At 33.1% G+C, this 18,865-nt stretch overlaps 1 protein-coding gene across 2 annotated transcripts; it reads right to left on the bottom strand.

The window, feature by feature from the left end:
• Positions 1-9,349: 9,349 nt before the first annotated feature.
• LOC148203114 (indole-3-pyruvate monooxygenase YUCCA6-like) lies at positions 9,350-14,098 on the bottom strand. Of its 2 annotated transcripts, none has more exons than XM_088105665.1 (4): positions 12,899-14,098; positions 11,962-12,210; positions 10,639-10,761; positions 9,350-9,826 (listed from the first exon to the last, which is right to left on the bottom strand). In XM_088105665.1, the coding sequence occupies exons 1-4, from the start codon at positions 13,625-13,627 to the stop codon at positions 9,605-9,607; spliced, it is 1,323 nt and encodes a 440-aa protein (XP_087961791.1). In that variant the 5' UTR covers positions 13,628-14,098; the 3' UTR covers positions 9,350-9,604. The 2 variants fall into 2 exon arrangements, with proteins under 2 accessions (XP_087961791.1, XP_087961790.1); XM_088105664.1 differs by having other exon boundaries at positions 10,639-10,836.
• Between the last annotated feature and the right edge of the window lie 4,767 nt (positions 14,099-18,865).

Consider the following 18,865-nt stretch of genomic DNA (forward strand, 5'->3'; position numbering starts at 1 on the left):
TATTGACTTCATAACCTGTACAACACACGACATCAAACTTCAAACCATTTGCAAGCCACAATAAAGTTTCAGAAGAATGTGGCTCTTTGTCAATTTCAGATTTGAACCAAGACATAAATGTTTTGTTATGCTCCATCAATTGCCATTTCTCTGATTGTCTTGGATTTTTATTCTTAACAATGGCTTTGTGTGCTTCCAAAAAAGGGATCACCTCATCTGTGTTGTTCAATATATAAAGATGCGCTTGCAACAATTCTTCGCGATCTTTTGTCACCACATTGACACCTCGGATGCTTTTACTTGTAGAAAATTTATTCAACCATGCTGTGCGAGGAACTCCTATTGGATTCGTTGATGTCATGTAATCTGAACAAAACTCGATACTTTCTTCAGCAATATACCTTTCAATCATCGAACCTTCAGGATGATATGGATTTTTAACGTACCCTTTCAAAATCTTCATATAACGCTCAATAGGATACATCCATCTTAAGTATACCGGTCCGCACAACTTGATTTCTCTAACCAAATGAACAAGTAAATGTACCATGATGTCAAAAAAAGATGGAGGGAAAAACATCTCTAGTTGACACAAGATGATAACAATCTCGCCTTGAAGTTCATCTAACTTTGTAGGATGGATGGCTTTACTACATATTGACGAGAAAAATGAACACAACCTGTTTATGGTGTGCCTAACATTTTTGGGCAAAATTCCACGAATAGCCACCGGTAACAACTGTTGCATTAAGACGTGACAATCGTGAGACTTCATGCCAACAAGCTTTAAGTCCTGCATTGACACTAAACTCTTCATATTTGAAGAGTATCCTTGTGGTACTTTGATACTCTTTAAACATACACAAAAACTTATCTTCTCTTGTCTAGACATTGTGTAACATGCAGGGGGCAAATAAGTACGTTTACCAATCTCCTTCGGTGCCAACTCTTCTCGGATATTCATGTCAACCAAATCCAAACGAGCATTCACTCCATCTTTTGTCTTTCCCTGAATGTTGAGTAATGTACCAATCAAGCTATCACACACATTCTTTTCTACATGCATCACATCTATGCAATGTCGAACATCTAACTTTGACCAATATGGAAGATCAAAGAATATTGATTTCTTCTTCCAAGGGGTCGTTACAGATGACTTCTTCGATGTTTTCCCAAATACATGATGTATTTTATTAACTTTTTGAAGAACTTCAAGGCCAGTAAGTGGATTTGGTGCTTCGTCCCTCTCTTGATCTCCATTGAATGCTTTTTTTAACCTTCGATATGGATGATTACGTTTTAGAAATCTCCGATGACGCAGATACACCGTCTTTCTTCCATGTTTCAATTGATGAGCTGCAGTGTTTTCTTCACATATAGGACACGCTTTATGACCCTTGACACTGTATCCTGACAAATTACCATAAGCAGGAAAGTCATTAATGGTGCAAAATAACATTGCACGCATCATAAAAGTCTCTGAAGCGAATGCATCAAATATTTCAACCCCGTCAACCCACAAAACCTTCAAGTCTTCAACTAGTGGGCTTAGATAAACATCTATGTCATTTCCAGGCTGCTTTGGACCAGATATCATCATAGATAACATCATGTACTTCCTCTTCATGCACAATGCAGGAGATAAGTTGTAAATTATCAATATAACTGGCCAACAACTGTGATTGGTACTCAGATTACCAAATGGGTTCATTCCATCAGTGGCTAAACCAAGCCTAAGATTTCTACACTCTTTACCAAATTCGGGGAATTGTCGATCAATATTTTTCCATTGCTTTGAATCAGCTGGATGACGAAGCAGCCCGTCAATTTTTCTCTCATCTGCATGCCATCTAAGATTTTTAGCATCTTTGGGATTCGCAAACAAACGCTTAAGTCTGGGCACTATTGGAAGGTACCAAACTACTTTCAAAGCAGATCCATTTTTTTCTATCTGACCATTATCTTCACTATTGTTTTTTGACTTGTATCGTGATAAGCCACATTTTGGACACTTTGTCAAAAATTCAAACTCTTTCCTATACAAAATGCAGTCATTGGGACAAGCATGTATCCTTTTATACTCCATACCCATTGGACAAAGAATTTTCTTCGCATCATAATTACGAGTGGGCAGTGTATTTCCATCTGGCAACATTTCATTCAACAACGTCAACAGTTCTGTAAAACTCTTATCAGTCCATCCATTGCTCGCCTTCAAATTCATGAGCCTTAACACCGCTGACAAACGTGTGAACTTAGTTGAACCGACATACAAAGGTGTTTCTGCATCAGTCGACATCGTCTCATACACATGAGCTTTGGCAAAATTTTCTGCTCCAACATCGCGGATCATGTCCTCCAATTTGTCTTCATCCGGTCGATCTTCTTCCATGGTGGAATCAGTAACATTTACACTTTGAGAGTCAGTGGGAAAATCCATTTCTTCGCCGTGCCAGATCCATGTTGTATAGCATCTTAGAAAACCATCACATATAAGATGTTCTCTAATTTGAGTTGCGTTCAACTTTCTCCCATTCAAACAGTTCACACAAGGACATCTAAACTTCACTTCATCATCAGTTCTCCCCTCATTACGTTGCGCAAATTGTATAAATTCCTCTACACCTCTCTCGTACTCAGCACTAATACGTGGTAAATTAATCCAATTTCGATCCATATTCCTAAATATTACATAAATAATATTTTAAGGTTTATAAATAATACAAGAACTACAACACACATTACCAAAACTATAGCAAAAACCATATCATACATTACCAAAACTATAACAATTTCATGCACTATCAAAATTAAAGCAAAAATTATACCAAAACTATAGAAACTTCATACATTACCAAAACTATAGCATTATGCAAAAATTAATGAAGAAATCACGTTAAAAATGCAAATGGACATAAATACCTGGAAGAGGAACGGCGGCGGAGAGGGTGAAAAACGCAACACAACGGCGGCGGAGAGGGTGAAAAACGCTAGGAAATCACGATTTTGAACGGCTAAAACTCGTTTTTATCGTCAAAAACGAATAATGACCGAACAATTTTGAGTTTAAACGGTTAAAAACGCAAAATCTGAGATGAAGGGTGGTTCGGAGGAAGAAGAAACGCGAAAACAGAGAGAACGCGCGAGGAAGACGATGCACTGTTCCAAGTTTTGTTTTTTAACTCTGAACGGGGGAATCTACCGCGGTTCACTACTTAACCGCGGTATAAAAGGGTTATATGCCGCGGTTTAACCCCCAACCGCGGCATATACTAATTTAAAAAATTATCAGAAATGGCATTTTTGAAATTATTTTCAAACTATATGCCGCGGTTCAGCGGGCAACCGCGGCATAAACCTCGAAATATTTCAAATAAACATTAAATTAATTTCATATAGGAGAATATGCCGTGGTTCCCCAGAGAACCGCGACATATACCCCTGAAACGTGTTCAACACAACTGTCTCCCCAACTGCCTTTCACAGAATTCGAAAAGTTACAGGGGGTATATGCCGCGGTTCTCTGGGGAACCGCGGCATATACCCCCTGTAACTTCTGAAATTCTCTGACTGGCAGAGAAGTTGAGACGTTACAGGGGTATATGTCACGGTTCCCCAGAGAACCGCGGCATATACCCCCTGTAACTTTTCGAATTCTCTGACCCAGTCAGCACCTGCAATAAATTGGCAGGGTATATGCCGCGGTTGTGCAGAGAACCGCGGCATATACTCTGTTATTTAATTTTTTATTCATACGTGGCGTCAAAGGGAATGGTTGACTGGGGTATATACCGCGGTTCCCAGTAGAACCGCGGCATATAGGTTCGTTTTATTTACAAAACTGCCACCGCGCACCATTATGCTGCGGTTTTCGTTGAACCGTGGCATAATGTGCGCTGTAAAAACCCGATTTTTTACTAGTGGTAGTTGAACATGTTTTGAATATTTTATGCTTCTTTCATTGAATGCTAGTGATTTTCTCCTATTCTTAATGCTTGTTATGTTTTGGCCATTCATAGCTTGATGATTGGATTTCTTTGTTATTGGGAAATACTTAGGAACCATGATCTAGAGGATTTCACATAAAGGAAATATTATCTAGAGATAGAAATAGGACGTTTAGTTGTCTTAAGCTTCTTTTCTTAATGCGAAATTAGTTATTATGGTTTTCAAGGGATTGTTGTCTAATAATCAAAGCTAGGCTTTTTACGCCTAGGGATTGGGTTCTAAGTGGTTTTGAAAGTGACATTAGCATTCTAATGAAGAAGATCAGTTCTAATATGCATGAAAGTGAAGTAGGTGAAATATAACCCCAACAACATCATCATGTCATATCATCTCAATATCATTCATTCATTCTTATCTTAGCTTCAAAAGATCAATTTTTACATTCAAGTTATTGTGTTTACTTTTATTGCATTCAAATTTCATTCAATGGAATCATTCTTTAGTCTTAATTAGTTAAGGTATTATACGATTGTTTGGTGTCATGAGTCTCTTGGGAAACGATACTTAGTCTTACCATTTTATATTGCTTGATACGATTTGGTACACTTGCCAATGAGTTAACATTTGCACATATCTTTTTCAAATGTGCTGTGATGTGTTTTTAGAAAGAAAAGTTTTCAAAAATATTCTAAGTGTTAAAACTTAATCGATTACATGCTTTGTGTATTCAATTAAGAATGTTATGTTTGAAAACTGACTTATGCTTATCATAATTGTAATAACGATCATATTTTTAAATATGTTTGACCATCATTTAATGAGAATCGATTGCATTAATTGTGTATTCAATTAGGAGCTGAATTGGTTGTATTTCTATTACATATGTCTAACGCAATCGATTACATAAGTGAGTTAATCGATTAGTTTGCGTCAGGTATATTGACGTATTTTTTGAAAATATGTAACGATTGATCATACTCACATTTTCATATCTGATTGAATTCATTTTGAGAGATTTTACAGATTGATAAAAAGATCCAAGAATCAAGAGCGTGAGAGTTTTGACAAATCTTGACGAATTCTTGAAGCAAATTACGTGACTACAAAGACTGATCATTTTCGCACAAATGGAGGTGCATTTTGGGAGCTCAGGGGAGAAGACTTGCAATCTTGGATTTGTTGTTTCCCTGTACGTGTGACGTCAGGAAGAAGAGTGGTGTACTCTTGACTTTGAGAGGGGATATCTCAAAGGGTTTGCTACAACAGGGACGGGTTGTTCTGTGTTGGCAAGTTTTGTTGTTCTATATTTGATTGAGAGTTTGAGGTGTTTACATTTGAGAGTTGCTCTGTAAAGCCTTAGTTGTAATACTCTAATCATTATAGTGAATTACTCTCTAATCTAAGGTTGATTGGGAGGGTGACTGGATGTAAGCATTGAGGTCGAACCAGTATAAAAACTAAGTTTGTTTTTCTTCTCCCTATTTCTTTACATTTGCATTTGGTTTCACATTTTCGCATATTATTTTACTGCACACGTTTGATTGTTGCGCAAGAAAGGTTTCAAGAACATCATTGTTTACGAGAAAGATTTAAAAAATCAAAGTTTTTATAAAACACCAATTCACCCCCTCTCTTGGTGTTGAGAAACAATGTCCATCCATTCTAACAACAAACATTTATGGGGTAAGCTATCGATAAAATAATCATAACAACAAGATACTTATATACTGATTATATTAACCATAATCAAACACGCAACAAGATACATACCTTCTGATTATATCACCCATAATCATATACACAATAAGATACATACCTTCTGATTATATCAATCATAATCAAACACCCCATACATAGAAGTAACAACAATAGGATTCCTAATCCTCTAACATAAATAATTCTTTCATAGTGAATTACTCAATCATGTTACCAATGAGGAGCATTGGCAAATTTGAAGATAAATTATTTTGATGATGCTGCAAGAAGATAGACTTGAAGAAGCTGTTAAGATTGTTTTAAAAGCACTTTGTAGAATATAAATGTATTAGGAAAGTCTTTGAATATGTAATGCTTAGAAAATCTTGTATCTTTAGTTAAGTTACGCATTTAATCGATTATGAGAAGCTATAATCGATTATCATGAGTACTCTTGAAAAAAGCATTTCGCTCTGGAATAATCGATTATTCCTACAAATAATCGATTATCAATTGGTCCTGATGAGAACTGCATAAGTCTCTGGAATAATCGATTGTTCCTCAGGATAACCGATTATCACTTATTGAAAAACCCTGTAACGGACTTAAATAGTCGATTATCACTAACAATAATCGATTATCAGTGGCAGTTGTAATCTGTCTTTTCTAACTCAGACCAGTTGCCTATATATAGTTATTCCAAAACCCTTAGAGGGTCAACTCTGAGCTTTTTGAGAATACAGTTTGTCTGAGGAAGTTCCAAAAAGCTAGTTCAAGTGTTTTGCCTGGTCTCGTGAATAGGAGAAGCTCGCGCTTTGTGGGTCAAAGATCGGAGCGGTTCTCTTCGAGTTGGCAAGGCTGTCATCTTCCGGTTCGTTTGTCGAAGGAAGATTTTATTTGCACTGTTCCGGTTCGTTGGTTGAAGGAAAGTGTAGATTCATGCTTCTGGTTCGTTGGTCGAAGGAAGCACCCTTCTGGTTCGTTCGTCGAAGGAAGGTTTTATCATTCTATTCTTTCACTCCATTGTAATCTGTGAAACTGTTTTTTAGTGAAAACGTTAATCACTTTTTGTAGTGATTAACAACTGGACGTAGATTCTTTTGAATCGAACCAGGATAAAAATTCTTGTGTGAATTTTTCTACTCGCTACACTCATTACATTTTGCGCATTTAAACTGTTCAATAAATTTTTTCTAAGAAAATTAATTTTCTAAAACGAATCATCTTAATACGAGTTTGACCGAACACGCTTTCCGCTATCTATATTTCGTTTCGTTGCGCGACTCTATAACGGTACCGATTGTTCCTACAAATCATCGATCCTCGATCCTCAAACCTCCATCCTTAATCATTGATCTCTAACCCTTGATATCATCATTAACATCTCACACATAGACCTTTGGTCTATCCACTCATTAGCACCTATGCTAACTACCTACTATAGCCATTATAGTAATATCATTATCAACATAGCATAACTTGAAGCATCCTCAATACCATAATCATCATCATAGGTACACCACCATGATTATCCCAATCATGAATCACACCATGAGCATCACCAAACCATGAACTCCATTATGACAAGACTCAGTCACACTTTTGTACCCTACCTCAATCGGCAGTAGCCGCTCTTACAGCTCATCTATTAAGAATAAATAAAAGACATGAGTGTAAATATAGGAGATGAATGTGAATAAAAATGATGAGTATGGATGAAGGAGATGAGTCTGGATGAATGAGGTGGCTATGGATGAAGAAGATAATTATGGGTGAGGAAATGAGTGTAAGGAGTTTATTGAAGAATGAAAAAGAAAAATTATGAGTAAAAAAATTTGTCAACTTTAATTTCAGGTTTTTGATAAAAATAATATATAACTTCTATTTATTCTCTTAAAATAGATATATTCATAACTTATAAATTAGCATCGTCTTTAACTTACACTAACTTAAATAAATATTAAATATATATTATATTAATGTTGACATGCTCTAACATAAATAAATATAAAATATACATTTATTAGTATGCCTAATCAATACTAACTTAAATATATATTATATTAGTGGCCAAATCGACACTAATTTAAATAAATAATAAAATAAATGTAAACCTAGTTAATATTAACTTAAATAAATATAAATATAAATATAAATATAAAATATAATAAAAATTTATTTCTTTTTAATATTCAATTAGTTAATGTTTACTGAGCTCAAAGTTATCTTACACTAAAACAAATACTTTTACTAGTTAAAAATAGTTGTTGTTGACTTAGAATTGACTTTGACTTAATCGACTTTAGTAATGTCAAAAATTAAGTGAATTGTATTAATGTTAGTTAAAGAGGCACTAATTCAATGCTAACAAAAAGTTAATATCGGCTTAATGTTGATTAAGTTGTAGTTAGCATCAGTTTAATAGACATATGTGTTATTTATAATATAAATATATAAAAAAAGGTTATACTTTTTAATTTTATTTTAAAATTTATTTGAATCAACTTAATTTATTGTAATAATGTAGTATTTTGACCGACGCTATTACTTGAAAACTAAATTTGGTATTATGTTATAGTGAGATAAAGTTATATTTACAAGAACTAATCATACAATTTTTGAATTATAAATATTATTATACTATATGATGAATAAATGAAATTGATGGCAGATTTTTAAACCTTTTTCTGTGTTAGCATGCATTATAACCCAAATTTAATATATGGAATAATTTATAAAATCTTAATTATAAAACTGTTAGGATTATTTTGGACAGTTAAAGTTTAAAATATTATTAATTGAAAGAGATAAATTTAACAGTCAAATTATATATACAGAAGTAGTAAAATGTAAAGGAATTAAATACTTATTTCCCCGTGAATTAATAATTTGGAGAGAATTCATGTAAACCTTGTGAACACTTAATTTAATGAAGTTGGTGTGTAAAGGAAATAGTAATAAATGAAAGCAACTATTCGACTGTAATTCCCTGCAAATTTGGCAGTTTTGAAATATACGTTCTTAAATTAGTTTCCATGGAAAAGCGAAACGGTGGTCCTAACTCCTAACTCCCCCACATGGAACGAGAATCATTTGCATAACGAAATTGCATGGAAGGTAGTAACAAGGAACATGATCTACCACAGTTGTAGCACTCCATCACCAAGAAACATTTCCTTTCCTAACTATTCTGTTTATTTTTAAATTTTACAAAAAAAATATCGAAAACAAATACCTCAACTGACCCAGCATTCAGGTCTCAAAGGGGAACCAAAAAAGCATCACAGTGTCATACTCTATTCTATATTTAAAAATTTAAAAAGAAATCAATGGGAATACATATTAAAACCACAATCATATATCAAACACTAGTCCAGAGGATTTCCTTCAACTCTAGTCTTTTTTTCTTCTCCTTTTCTTGGTCACTTTGGTTCCTTTGCTCTCTACAAAGTAAAACCTATTTATATATATAAAGAAAATTCCCACTGTATAATATGTAAAGAAAATCAAGGTTGAAAAAATTTCATTATCTCCACCACCCTTTTTCTCTGGACAGCTGAGGAAATTCAAACCTCTTATATAAAATTATTGTCTTAAAGTTTTAAATAAAAAATAATGTCAATTTTTTATATAATTAAACTTAATTTTTATTGATATTTGTGTCTTCCAAATAAACTTCTTTTTTAATACACTTAACATCTTCGACTTAAATTCAAGTAGCAGATTCTCAATGTGAATTGAAAGACTCTCCAACGGGACAAATGTTCCCACCAATTTCCTTTCTTACTTGGTCCACTTTTCATCGTATGGATTGGAGGAGCACCACTCTTGATACTAATAGCAAGAATATAATAGCATTGTCCACATATGTGATGCCACCACAAAATTCCCCCAATCTCAATACTCAAACATTAATATCATCTTCTTTATAACCTCTAATTTGGAAAAAAAAAAAAAAACATCATGAATTTGATCGTGGAACATTAAGTGAGAGGGAAAAAGTGGTGCTATGCTTTGCTTTCCAACATCTTTCGATGTCTTCGGCTATTCTCTTGGCATCCATTGATGTACCAAGAAGGCCACGTTTGGTGAAACCAACTGCATAGAGTCCATTCTCACCTTTCCATCCATTTGGAAATGGCTTCGTTGGAAACCCATCTTTCTTCGAGAACATATCCCCTTCCTGCACACATAGAGAGACTTTATTTTCCTTCGCTTTCCTCATTCACAACCGTTGAGTTTCATTAAATACAACTAATGGCTAAATTTTGAAATACTTGAAAACCAAACAACTTTTCATCAATCAACTACTTTAAAAACATAATCAATTGTTAATTGTAAGATTTCGTAAATATAAATATTTAATATATGGAAAATTCAATCTTCATAATTGTAAAAGTCATATTAATTAAATACGTTGATAATTAATTTCATACCTTATTGAAATTATTAGTTATATGTTTGGATTTTAACTTGTTTATAAGAGAAAAAAAATAGAAAGCATTACTTTTCTCTAAGTTAAAATAATTTATGTACTTTCGTTTTAGAAATACTAAACAAATAATCTTCCATAAAAACTAAGTACATAAATATTTTATTTTCTATATGTAGATATATGTAAAGCAACTCACTAAACGAAGCAGGATTAGAGATAAGTGTTTTTAAAATAGGATAAAGTGGCATTTTAGTCTACTGAAAATCTCTGTATTAATATTTGAAAATAAAAAAAAATTCAAAAAGAAATTATATATATGCTGACTTTAATCCTTAAATTACGATTTTTTAAAAAAATTTAGATTAAAGTGAGTAAAAATTGTATATCAAACATGATTACAATTAGATATTAAAAAAGACAATGATTTTCATTTTAAATCATGAAAATGACCATTCTATCTTTAACATATATTATCATAGAATGAACAGATAGCATTTAGCTTTATTTAGGTTTTAATTGATTGAAAGAGAAGAGAATGAATATATTGACGCATAATATACCTTTAGCCAATAGGGGACATTACTTTTGTAACCAGTTGCCAATATGATGGCATCAAAATTCTCTGTCCTTCTATCAACAAATTCAACAGTATAACGTTTTAACCGCTTGATGCCTGGTCGCACCTGCAGCAGGCAATATATTGTGTTGGCATGCTCAGTGAGTGGAAAGTGTTGTAGTAGTAGTACTACTACTGCATGCTGTGTTCAAACAAAACAAACAACAATCTAATGAAAATAATTACGCTCCCAACAACATGATTGAAATAATAATGATAATTCTTTTGTCCCTTAGCTTTTGTAACATTTCACGTATTATAAAGCCTTCTGATTTGATTGTAAGCGCACAACAATATGTAAGATGTTGCCAATACAAAAGTAACGCTGAAAAAAACATGTAAGTAGAGTCATTTAATTGAAAATTGAGAATTAAATAAAAAGAAATCAAAAGTTGATGGCTATTTGTGCTTCTGGAAAATCAAATTAAATTTGAAAAGGAAAACCACGGATTGCGTATTATAAAAGGAACTAACAAACTAATTTTCTACTCATTTGAATACTTATTTCTAAGGAAAAAAGAATGGTGGTTAACTCTAACATACTTAAAGTTTGTGTTTTTTTTTTGTTCTTAAAACTTTTAACTACGCAAGTTGGTCTTCATAAGTGATTAAACTATTCACAAGCTAATTACGCGAACTTGTTTTAGAAATTAACATCGTACTTTCTTTAAGGGGTGAATGTGTATGAACTTGCACAAAGAAGAAAAAATGAAGTTAATTTTGTTCTAGGTTTTAAAAGTATACCTTTATGAAACAAAGTGTTCAAAATAATTATTCATAAATTAATTACAAAAAAATGTTACAAAGTTGATGCTTTGAAGGGATCGATTTGTAGAAAGATGTAAAAAGAAGGACGTGTTATTGATAAATTTCTCCTATCAAGATCAATGTCATTTTTTATTCATCCCCGAAGGATTAACTTTTGTATAGATGATCTATCACATGAATATAAAACCAGCACTGGCTACTTTTTCCATGATTCATTTAGAAACACAACAAATTACTGTCATTTAGAAGGACCAAATTACAAAGCAATTTAATGAAGAACTTTATGACTCCAAAACTTTAGGACTTGTCTACTCAAGTAAAAGAAATGTATTAAAAAGAAAGAAAAAATTTTATAAACTAAAATACATCGTACATTTAAATCAAATTAAACCAATAATGATCATCAAATTCTTATTTTTGTCACTTGACATTGATGCACAGAAACTGAAGGATTCCAGAAAAAAAAAAGTTGAAATTGATTTAATAAAACGGGAAGTACCTTTATATGTCCACTTTTGATCTTGGCAAGGGTACCCACATCAAGCACTGGTGTCTTTCCGGAGAGGTTTTTGAGTTGAAGGGGACCCAATTTTGGCCGGTCCAATCCGAACCGAGCGGTGTCACCAAGCATGAACCATGACACTATGAGAAGAAACTGATCTACAAACCGAATTGGAAGCCACTTGAGCAACCACATGGACAACCCAAAAGTTGATTTTCTCAGCATCTCTCGTGGTAAGATATGTACCTTTACACCCAAAAACAAAAAAAAAATCATCATATGGATAAATTACAACATGAAAAAGTACATACATTCAATTTTTCTTGTATAATGTTTTGTAGACACCCAATTAATATTGATCTACATCTTCACAAAGAAATGTCAAATGACTGTATATGGGGCTAGTATTCAAATATTAGGGTTAATTTGTCTCATCTTACATTTACATACTGGATAAATAGATTAAATTAACAAACAAATATTGGATTATATATTAGTTGTATTTCCTGTTTTTGGTTTTCTAAAGATAACCAATATTTAAAATCTAATTTTTCTCAAATCATTGAACACGTTTTATTTTTCATAACACGGTGTTTTTGATACATACTTCGTAAAATTGAACCTCTCCTTAATCTACTCATGCATATAGGGTAGTAAAGTTATATATTATATAATAAAACTATCTAAATTCTGATAATTCTTAGCTGTTATGTAGGTACCGTCTTCTCACGCATTCATGTTAAATCAGTGATCCCACAAAAACAAAAAAACTCAAAATTTAGATAGTTTTTTTTTTCTTTTTAAAGGTGTTTATATTATGTTTTGAAATGTAACTAGAATTTCAGTGTGTAAATCTATGGTACACACTTTGCAAATTTTTTGGAAAGAAAGAGAAAAGGCATAATAGAGAAAAATAGAGAAAGGGTGTTCTTACTGTATCTCTGACCACAAGAGAAGGAGTAGCATTGTGGTTGCAAAGATCCAAGCACACTTCCATCCCAGAATTCCCACACCCGACCACCAACACTCTCTTCCCTCGAAACTCTTCCCCACTCTTGTACACACTTGTGTGCTTTACGGTCCCACCAAACTCCCCCATTCCCTCAATCTCAGGCACCACTGCCTCTGCATTCTCCCCGGTGGCCACAATCAGCCACCTACACAAAAACTCTGTTGCCACCTCCCTGTTAAAACTCCTCACCTTCCAAAACCCAAGACTGCCATCAAATTCAGCATGCCTAACGCTCTCATTGAACCTTGGCCTAATGGCAAACCTTTCGGCATACCTCTCCAAGTATTCTATGAACTGTTGCTTTGTCGGGTATGTTGGGAAGTCACAAGGGAACCCCATCAAGGGGAGTTCACAAAACTGCTTTGGCAAGTGGAGGTGAAGCCTGTCATAGGTCTTGAGTTGCCACAACGATGCTATGCAGTTGTATCGCTCTAGGATTAGGCTTGGAACTCCTTTCTCTTTCAGGTATGCTGCTGTTGCAAGCCCTGAAGGCCCTGCTCCCACAATCACTGGCCCTGGCACCCACACACATCTCTCTCTACTACAACTACTGCTCTGTGATGAATAATTCTTCATTTTCTCTATGAATAAAAGGTCATGTGCTTGCTTCCCCTCTAGCTCTCTCAAGCAATTGTCCATCCAAGAATGCATTGAATAAGAGCAACAAGCTGGGTTCTTTAAACGGACCGATCTCAGGACCTGGAGGGATTAGTACATGACTCTCGACCCAAAGACACGCAAAAACAAAATGGATTGATTCTATGTTTCAACACAACTGGGGGCCAAGGTTAACCAAAATCACAACTGAAAGTGAAAGCTCTATGGTTTTTGAGGATTTAGGATGTGATTTGGTGCTGTGGAGGATTGGGATTGTGAACAAGTTCCTTGAATTTTGGAGGGGATTGAGAAGGGTCTTATCCACTATTTTTCAAAACCGAAAAAGAAAAAGAGAGAACAAAAAATGAAGAAAACTTCCGTTTTTCTTGTTTGGGTGTCTGTATTGTTCAATGGAAGAGGGTTAAACAGAAGGATGAGCACCAACTACGGGGCAAAATCAGCATTCATCACAGAGAGAGAGTGAGAAGGATATCAGCATTCATCACAGAGAGAGACTGAGAAGGATGGTGATATATCTCTTTTTATGTGTGTGAACGTATATATATATATATATACATATATATATATACATATATATATATATATACATATATATATATATATATATATATATATATATATATATATATATATATATATATATATATATATACACACACAAACGAATTCTCCGCTAAATATTAATAATATTCATTATAATGTGATGTCCCCACAGGTTGTTTGTTCCTCATTTTACCACTTGCTTAATTGCTTTGGCTGATTTAAATTCTTGAACTAAGCAGAATAGGAATATATATATATATATATATATATATATATATATATATATATATATATATATATATATATATATATATATATATATATATTTATATATATTAAATTGTTATTTAATTTATGTTCGTCAATATTATGGAAGATTAGGGGTTTGAAATTTTGGGGGGAGATATTACTGAGAATTATTTCTTTGAAGACTTGAGTTGGGTTTAGAAATCAAAGAATAAAATGAATTACAAAAGGTAAAATTAGCTGAAGAGCTGGTAGTGATGATTCGCATTGGACAATGTGGAGAGCTAAACATGGACCTGGTGGACATGAATTGTTTCCAAGATGACATCCACGTTAATTAGTGGGATATTTATCAAATGGTGTTTAGTATTGTTTCAATTAATATTTATAAAACTTTCGTTCTTTGAGAATTATCTTATTAGTAAAAAATGTTTTTTTTGATTTTTCAATCAAATTTGAGCAACAACTTTAGATGGAGTCAAATTTTATAATTGTATATCTTTTTCACTTATAAAACTCAAATGTAATGTTTTGCTTATGGAAATATAATATAACTCAGATAAAAAGCTTGTTGATTATAATTGCTTTTATATTTTTAAATTGATAATAAGTTAAAATTAATTTTGTGATTTTAGGTTTTCTTTACATTTAAATTTTATTTTAATTTTAGTATGAATAGATTATTTTCCCTTGCATATACACACTGACGTATCATGTGGTTGACTACGTACGGTACAAGATAATCGAAAATTAACTTCTTTAATGACGCGATCGTTAGAATTATTTTTAATTTTCTGGTGATCATGAGCAAACCTTTAGCGAAGTGGTCAACCACTTGGCAACAATTTAGTGTTGTTCCTTATGTGATGTGATACTGAAAATCATAATAAAAAGGTCTGATATACTTTTTTTTTTCTTAAAAAAAAGAGTATATATTTCAAGTTTTAATCTAATAATCATATTTCTCTCTTGAAATGTATTGTATTTAAGTATGTCTTTTATGGTGTGAGTAACAATGATCATGGGCTTGTGAGCAGCTTAGGACTTGTAAAATAAGTGTTTAACGTATAAACACTTACAACTATAGAAATAATTATATAAATAGGTCCTTTGTAGTTTTAAGGGTTAAATATGTTTTTGGTTCCTTAATTTTTAGTGAAAATTGGAATTAGTCCCTCCTTAAAATTTTGGACTAATTTAGTCCCCAAACTTTAAAAGTGTGTGAATTTAGTCCTTTTAACCAAATTTTGTTAACTTTATTTGATGTTTCAAACGCATTTCTCAGTTAACATTGAAGCAAAAATGTGTCAAAAGGTGTAAACAACTCAGATGCTATCATGAAACACACTTGAAACATTAAATAAACCTAACAAAATTTAGTTAAAAGGACTAAATTCACACATTAATAAAGTTTGGGGACTAAATTAGACCAAAGTTTTGAAGAGGGACTAATTCCAATTTTCACTTAAAGTTAAGGGACCAAAAATATATTTAACCCTAGTTTTAATAAAAACTAAAACGTTTGAGTCGTACACCTGAGTAATAGTTTTATTGAGAGAGAAACCTCTACGTTGTAAGATTTGATTGATGTATATGTTATGCTCGACTCAAATTGAATGTGCAAATTAAATTGACTCCTAGGTTGTCTCTCAAGGAACAATTTTGGTTCGATCAAAGGATTAAACACGTAGTGGAGGGGTTGAGCGAAATGTGCAAACTAAACTAACTAACTAAAACACAAATTAAAACACTAACTAAGGATAGGTTGGTTATTAGTTCAACTGCAATGTTTCTAATCCCTTATTAGTAATAATTATCCGCTCCTCTCACCTCTAATCCAACACGAACCAATCAACTAAGGGAAGATTAATCTGGTTTTCATAAAAATGAATTAAGCAAACGTAATGCACCTATTTAATCAATTATGCGCCACTATAGATTGAGCAATCAACTAAACGGAGATTAAAGAAAAATTAGACCACTAAGCGTGAACTAAAATGCAAGCACAAAACAAATTACATATCAAGCAAGGCAAGAACAGCAGAATCACAATAATAGTGTAGTAATCTCAACAAGGCAATGCAGTCTCCCTAGTTACCAACCCACAAATTTCAAGCTTCCATTAAAAAGGAAGTGCATCCAGAGAAGAACACGAAATCATTCATTGAAATACAGAGCAAAACATCAACAAAATGAAACAGAGAATGAAGGAGACAAAACGAACACCTAGAGAAGAAAACGAGAACCTAAAACAGCAGCAAAACGAAAATGGAACTAGAAAACGAAATGAGAAAACAAAATGGGAAAACGAATTAGAAACACAAAAGTAGAGGCAAGAACGAAACAGTAGAGACAAGAAAACGAATGAACTCGAAACGAAATTGGAATTAAGCAAGAGTAGTAAACAAAATTTAGTTTAAATTGGAAAATGAAAAATACAAAAACCTCAAAGGTGAGAAGTTGTTCACGTCCAATACAATGGAATAACCTAAGTTGTGGCTACATGGGTTCAAAACCCTAGGCAACCAAGTCTGCCCACAAATGGGTTTTCTCCTTATTCGCTAAAAAGGGGCCCAATGTTCAAGTCTCACCCAAAATACCATAAAAACGAAATTACAAAAGAAAATAAAAGCAAATGTTGATGTGGACAATAGTAAATGACATTGCAGCTCCTCATGAAGTCCAAAATATAATTCCAAAAAGTTTGCCCTGAAAATAATAAATGAAATAATTAAGCTCAAATAATTCAAATTAATTAAAATATAAATTACTGGTCAATATAAGCCTAAATAGCAAAATTGAGAAAATAATGGACAATTAAGCACAATTCACTAATTAAATTCGGTGCGGAAAGTTAAGTGAATAGGACAAGGTAATGATTCATCAAACGTGAGGCGAAGTGGAATCAGGAGAACGAGAGAGCACGAAGGTTGAGTGAATAACGATAGGCACTCAAAGAGTTTTGAGTTAAGGGTTTAATTAAGAGAAGGATTCGAACCAGGTATGAAGGAGCTAACCTTGTTTGATTTCAATTTTTGGTTTGAACACATGAGGTGAAATGTCGATTTTGGTGTGTATATAGTTTATGAGGTTGTTTTAACTTTCTTCGCTAGATGGGTAATGTTATTATGTACATAGTTATCTTTGACGAAAATTATAATATTTATTTGGACTATTATATTCTTCAATGAATTGTTAATTGTCTCAGGTGTGATTCAATTTGAAATACAATTGGTGAAAACCTTTTGAGTTGAAATGTCACATTAGTTTATTCTAAATTTTCATCCTAGTATTATCTTAAGATATACCATGTTCTGATCGTAGCTTGAATCTTAGCATAAATGTGAATACTTTAATTGTGGTTGAATTAGAAGTTCTTTAACCAATGCCTTGCTTTATGTTAATTTCATTGAGTTAGCTATATATTGGGTTCTTTGGTTAGATGTCAGTATTTTGCTGTATTTGTAGCTTGCATAAATGAACGTGTCATCGAATACAATAGAGTTTGAATATGCTACATCATGTTCCAACACAATGAAAATTTAACTCCTCATGAATATGGAAAGAAGTACAACCAAGGAGGAGGAAAACATCTCCAAATCCTCTTAGAATGTGTCTATGAATTATATGGATTATGTGTGAGAGGCTCACTAGAGTCTTTGTCTAAAATCACCGTAAGATAACTAAGACCGAAGTCTTTTCTCTCTCTAGTTCTCTCTTGCTCCACCTATCTTTTGAATTTTTCCATAATGTTATATTTATATACTTTCGCATGATGGCTTGGATTATGGCTCACAACTCCTACGTTGAGGTTTCCTACCTTGGTGGGTTTCCTGCATGGTTTAGGCTATGAACTACTGGACTTATTTAAGGTTGCTTAATATCAAATCATTCTTCTAAGGCTCAAGCTTTTCAGCTTATGGCTTAAGGAAACCTTCATGGAAGGATTTTCTTTGTGGCTCAAGCCCTTAGGTGGCGCTTCAACTATGGCAAGGCATATTCTTTTGAAATGGTTGGATTTCTTCTTCTTTTCTTCAATTTGCAGATTTAACTCCTTAGATTCATGTATTTTTGCAAAAAAAAAAGTAAAATTGGGGAAGTTATCATAGAATTTATATTTAATCAAAGCAAGATAAATGTTAATTACACATTGAATTTCGCTAATATCAAGAACTTATCAACATTGATGGTGTGGGGAAACACTGGAAGGGGGGTTGAATAGTGTTTCCATAACTTGCAAATATGATCGTGATGTACGTGATACTTGAAATTGGTTAAGCTTGATACGTTGTCTTGGAGGGATCGTTTACTTGGCCAACTCAACGTATCCAAGTTTTGAATATGGGCAGTAATATTAAGTGGCGTAATGCTTATTGTCAAAGAGAGGAAGCGTAGGAGAAGTTAACTAGACTACATCGTTTATCAATAGACTAAACCACGCACAATATTTTATATTGGTTCATTTGTTAAGGCTACGCCCAA

The sequence above is a fragment of the Vigna umbellata genome, chromosome 2 (genome assembly GCF_029865625.1).
Source record: "Vigna umbellata cultivar VRB3 chromosome 2, Vumbellata_1.0, whole genome shotgun sequence".
In the NCBI taxonomy this organism is placed as follows: domain Eukaryota; kingdom Viridiplantae; phylum Streptophyta; class Magnoliopsida; order Fabales; family Fabaceae; genus Vigna; species Vigna umbellata.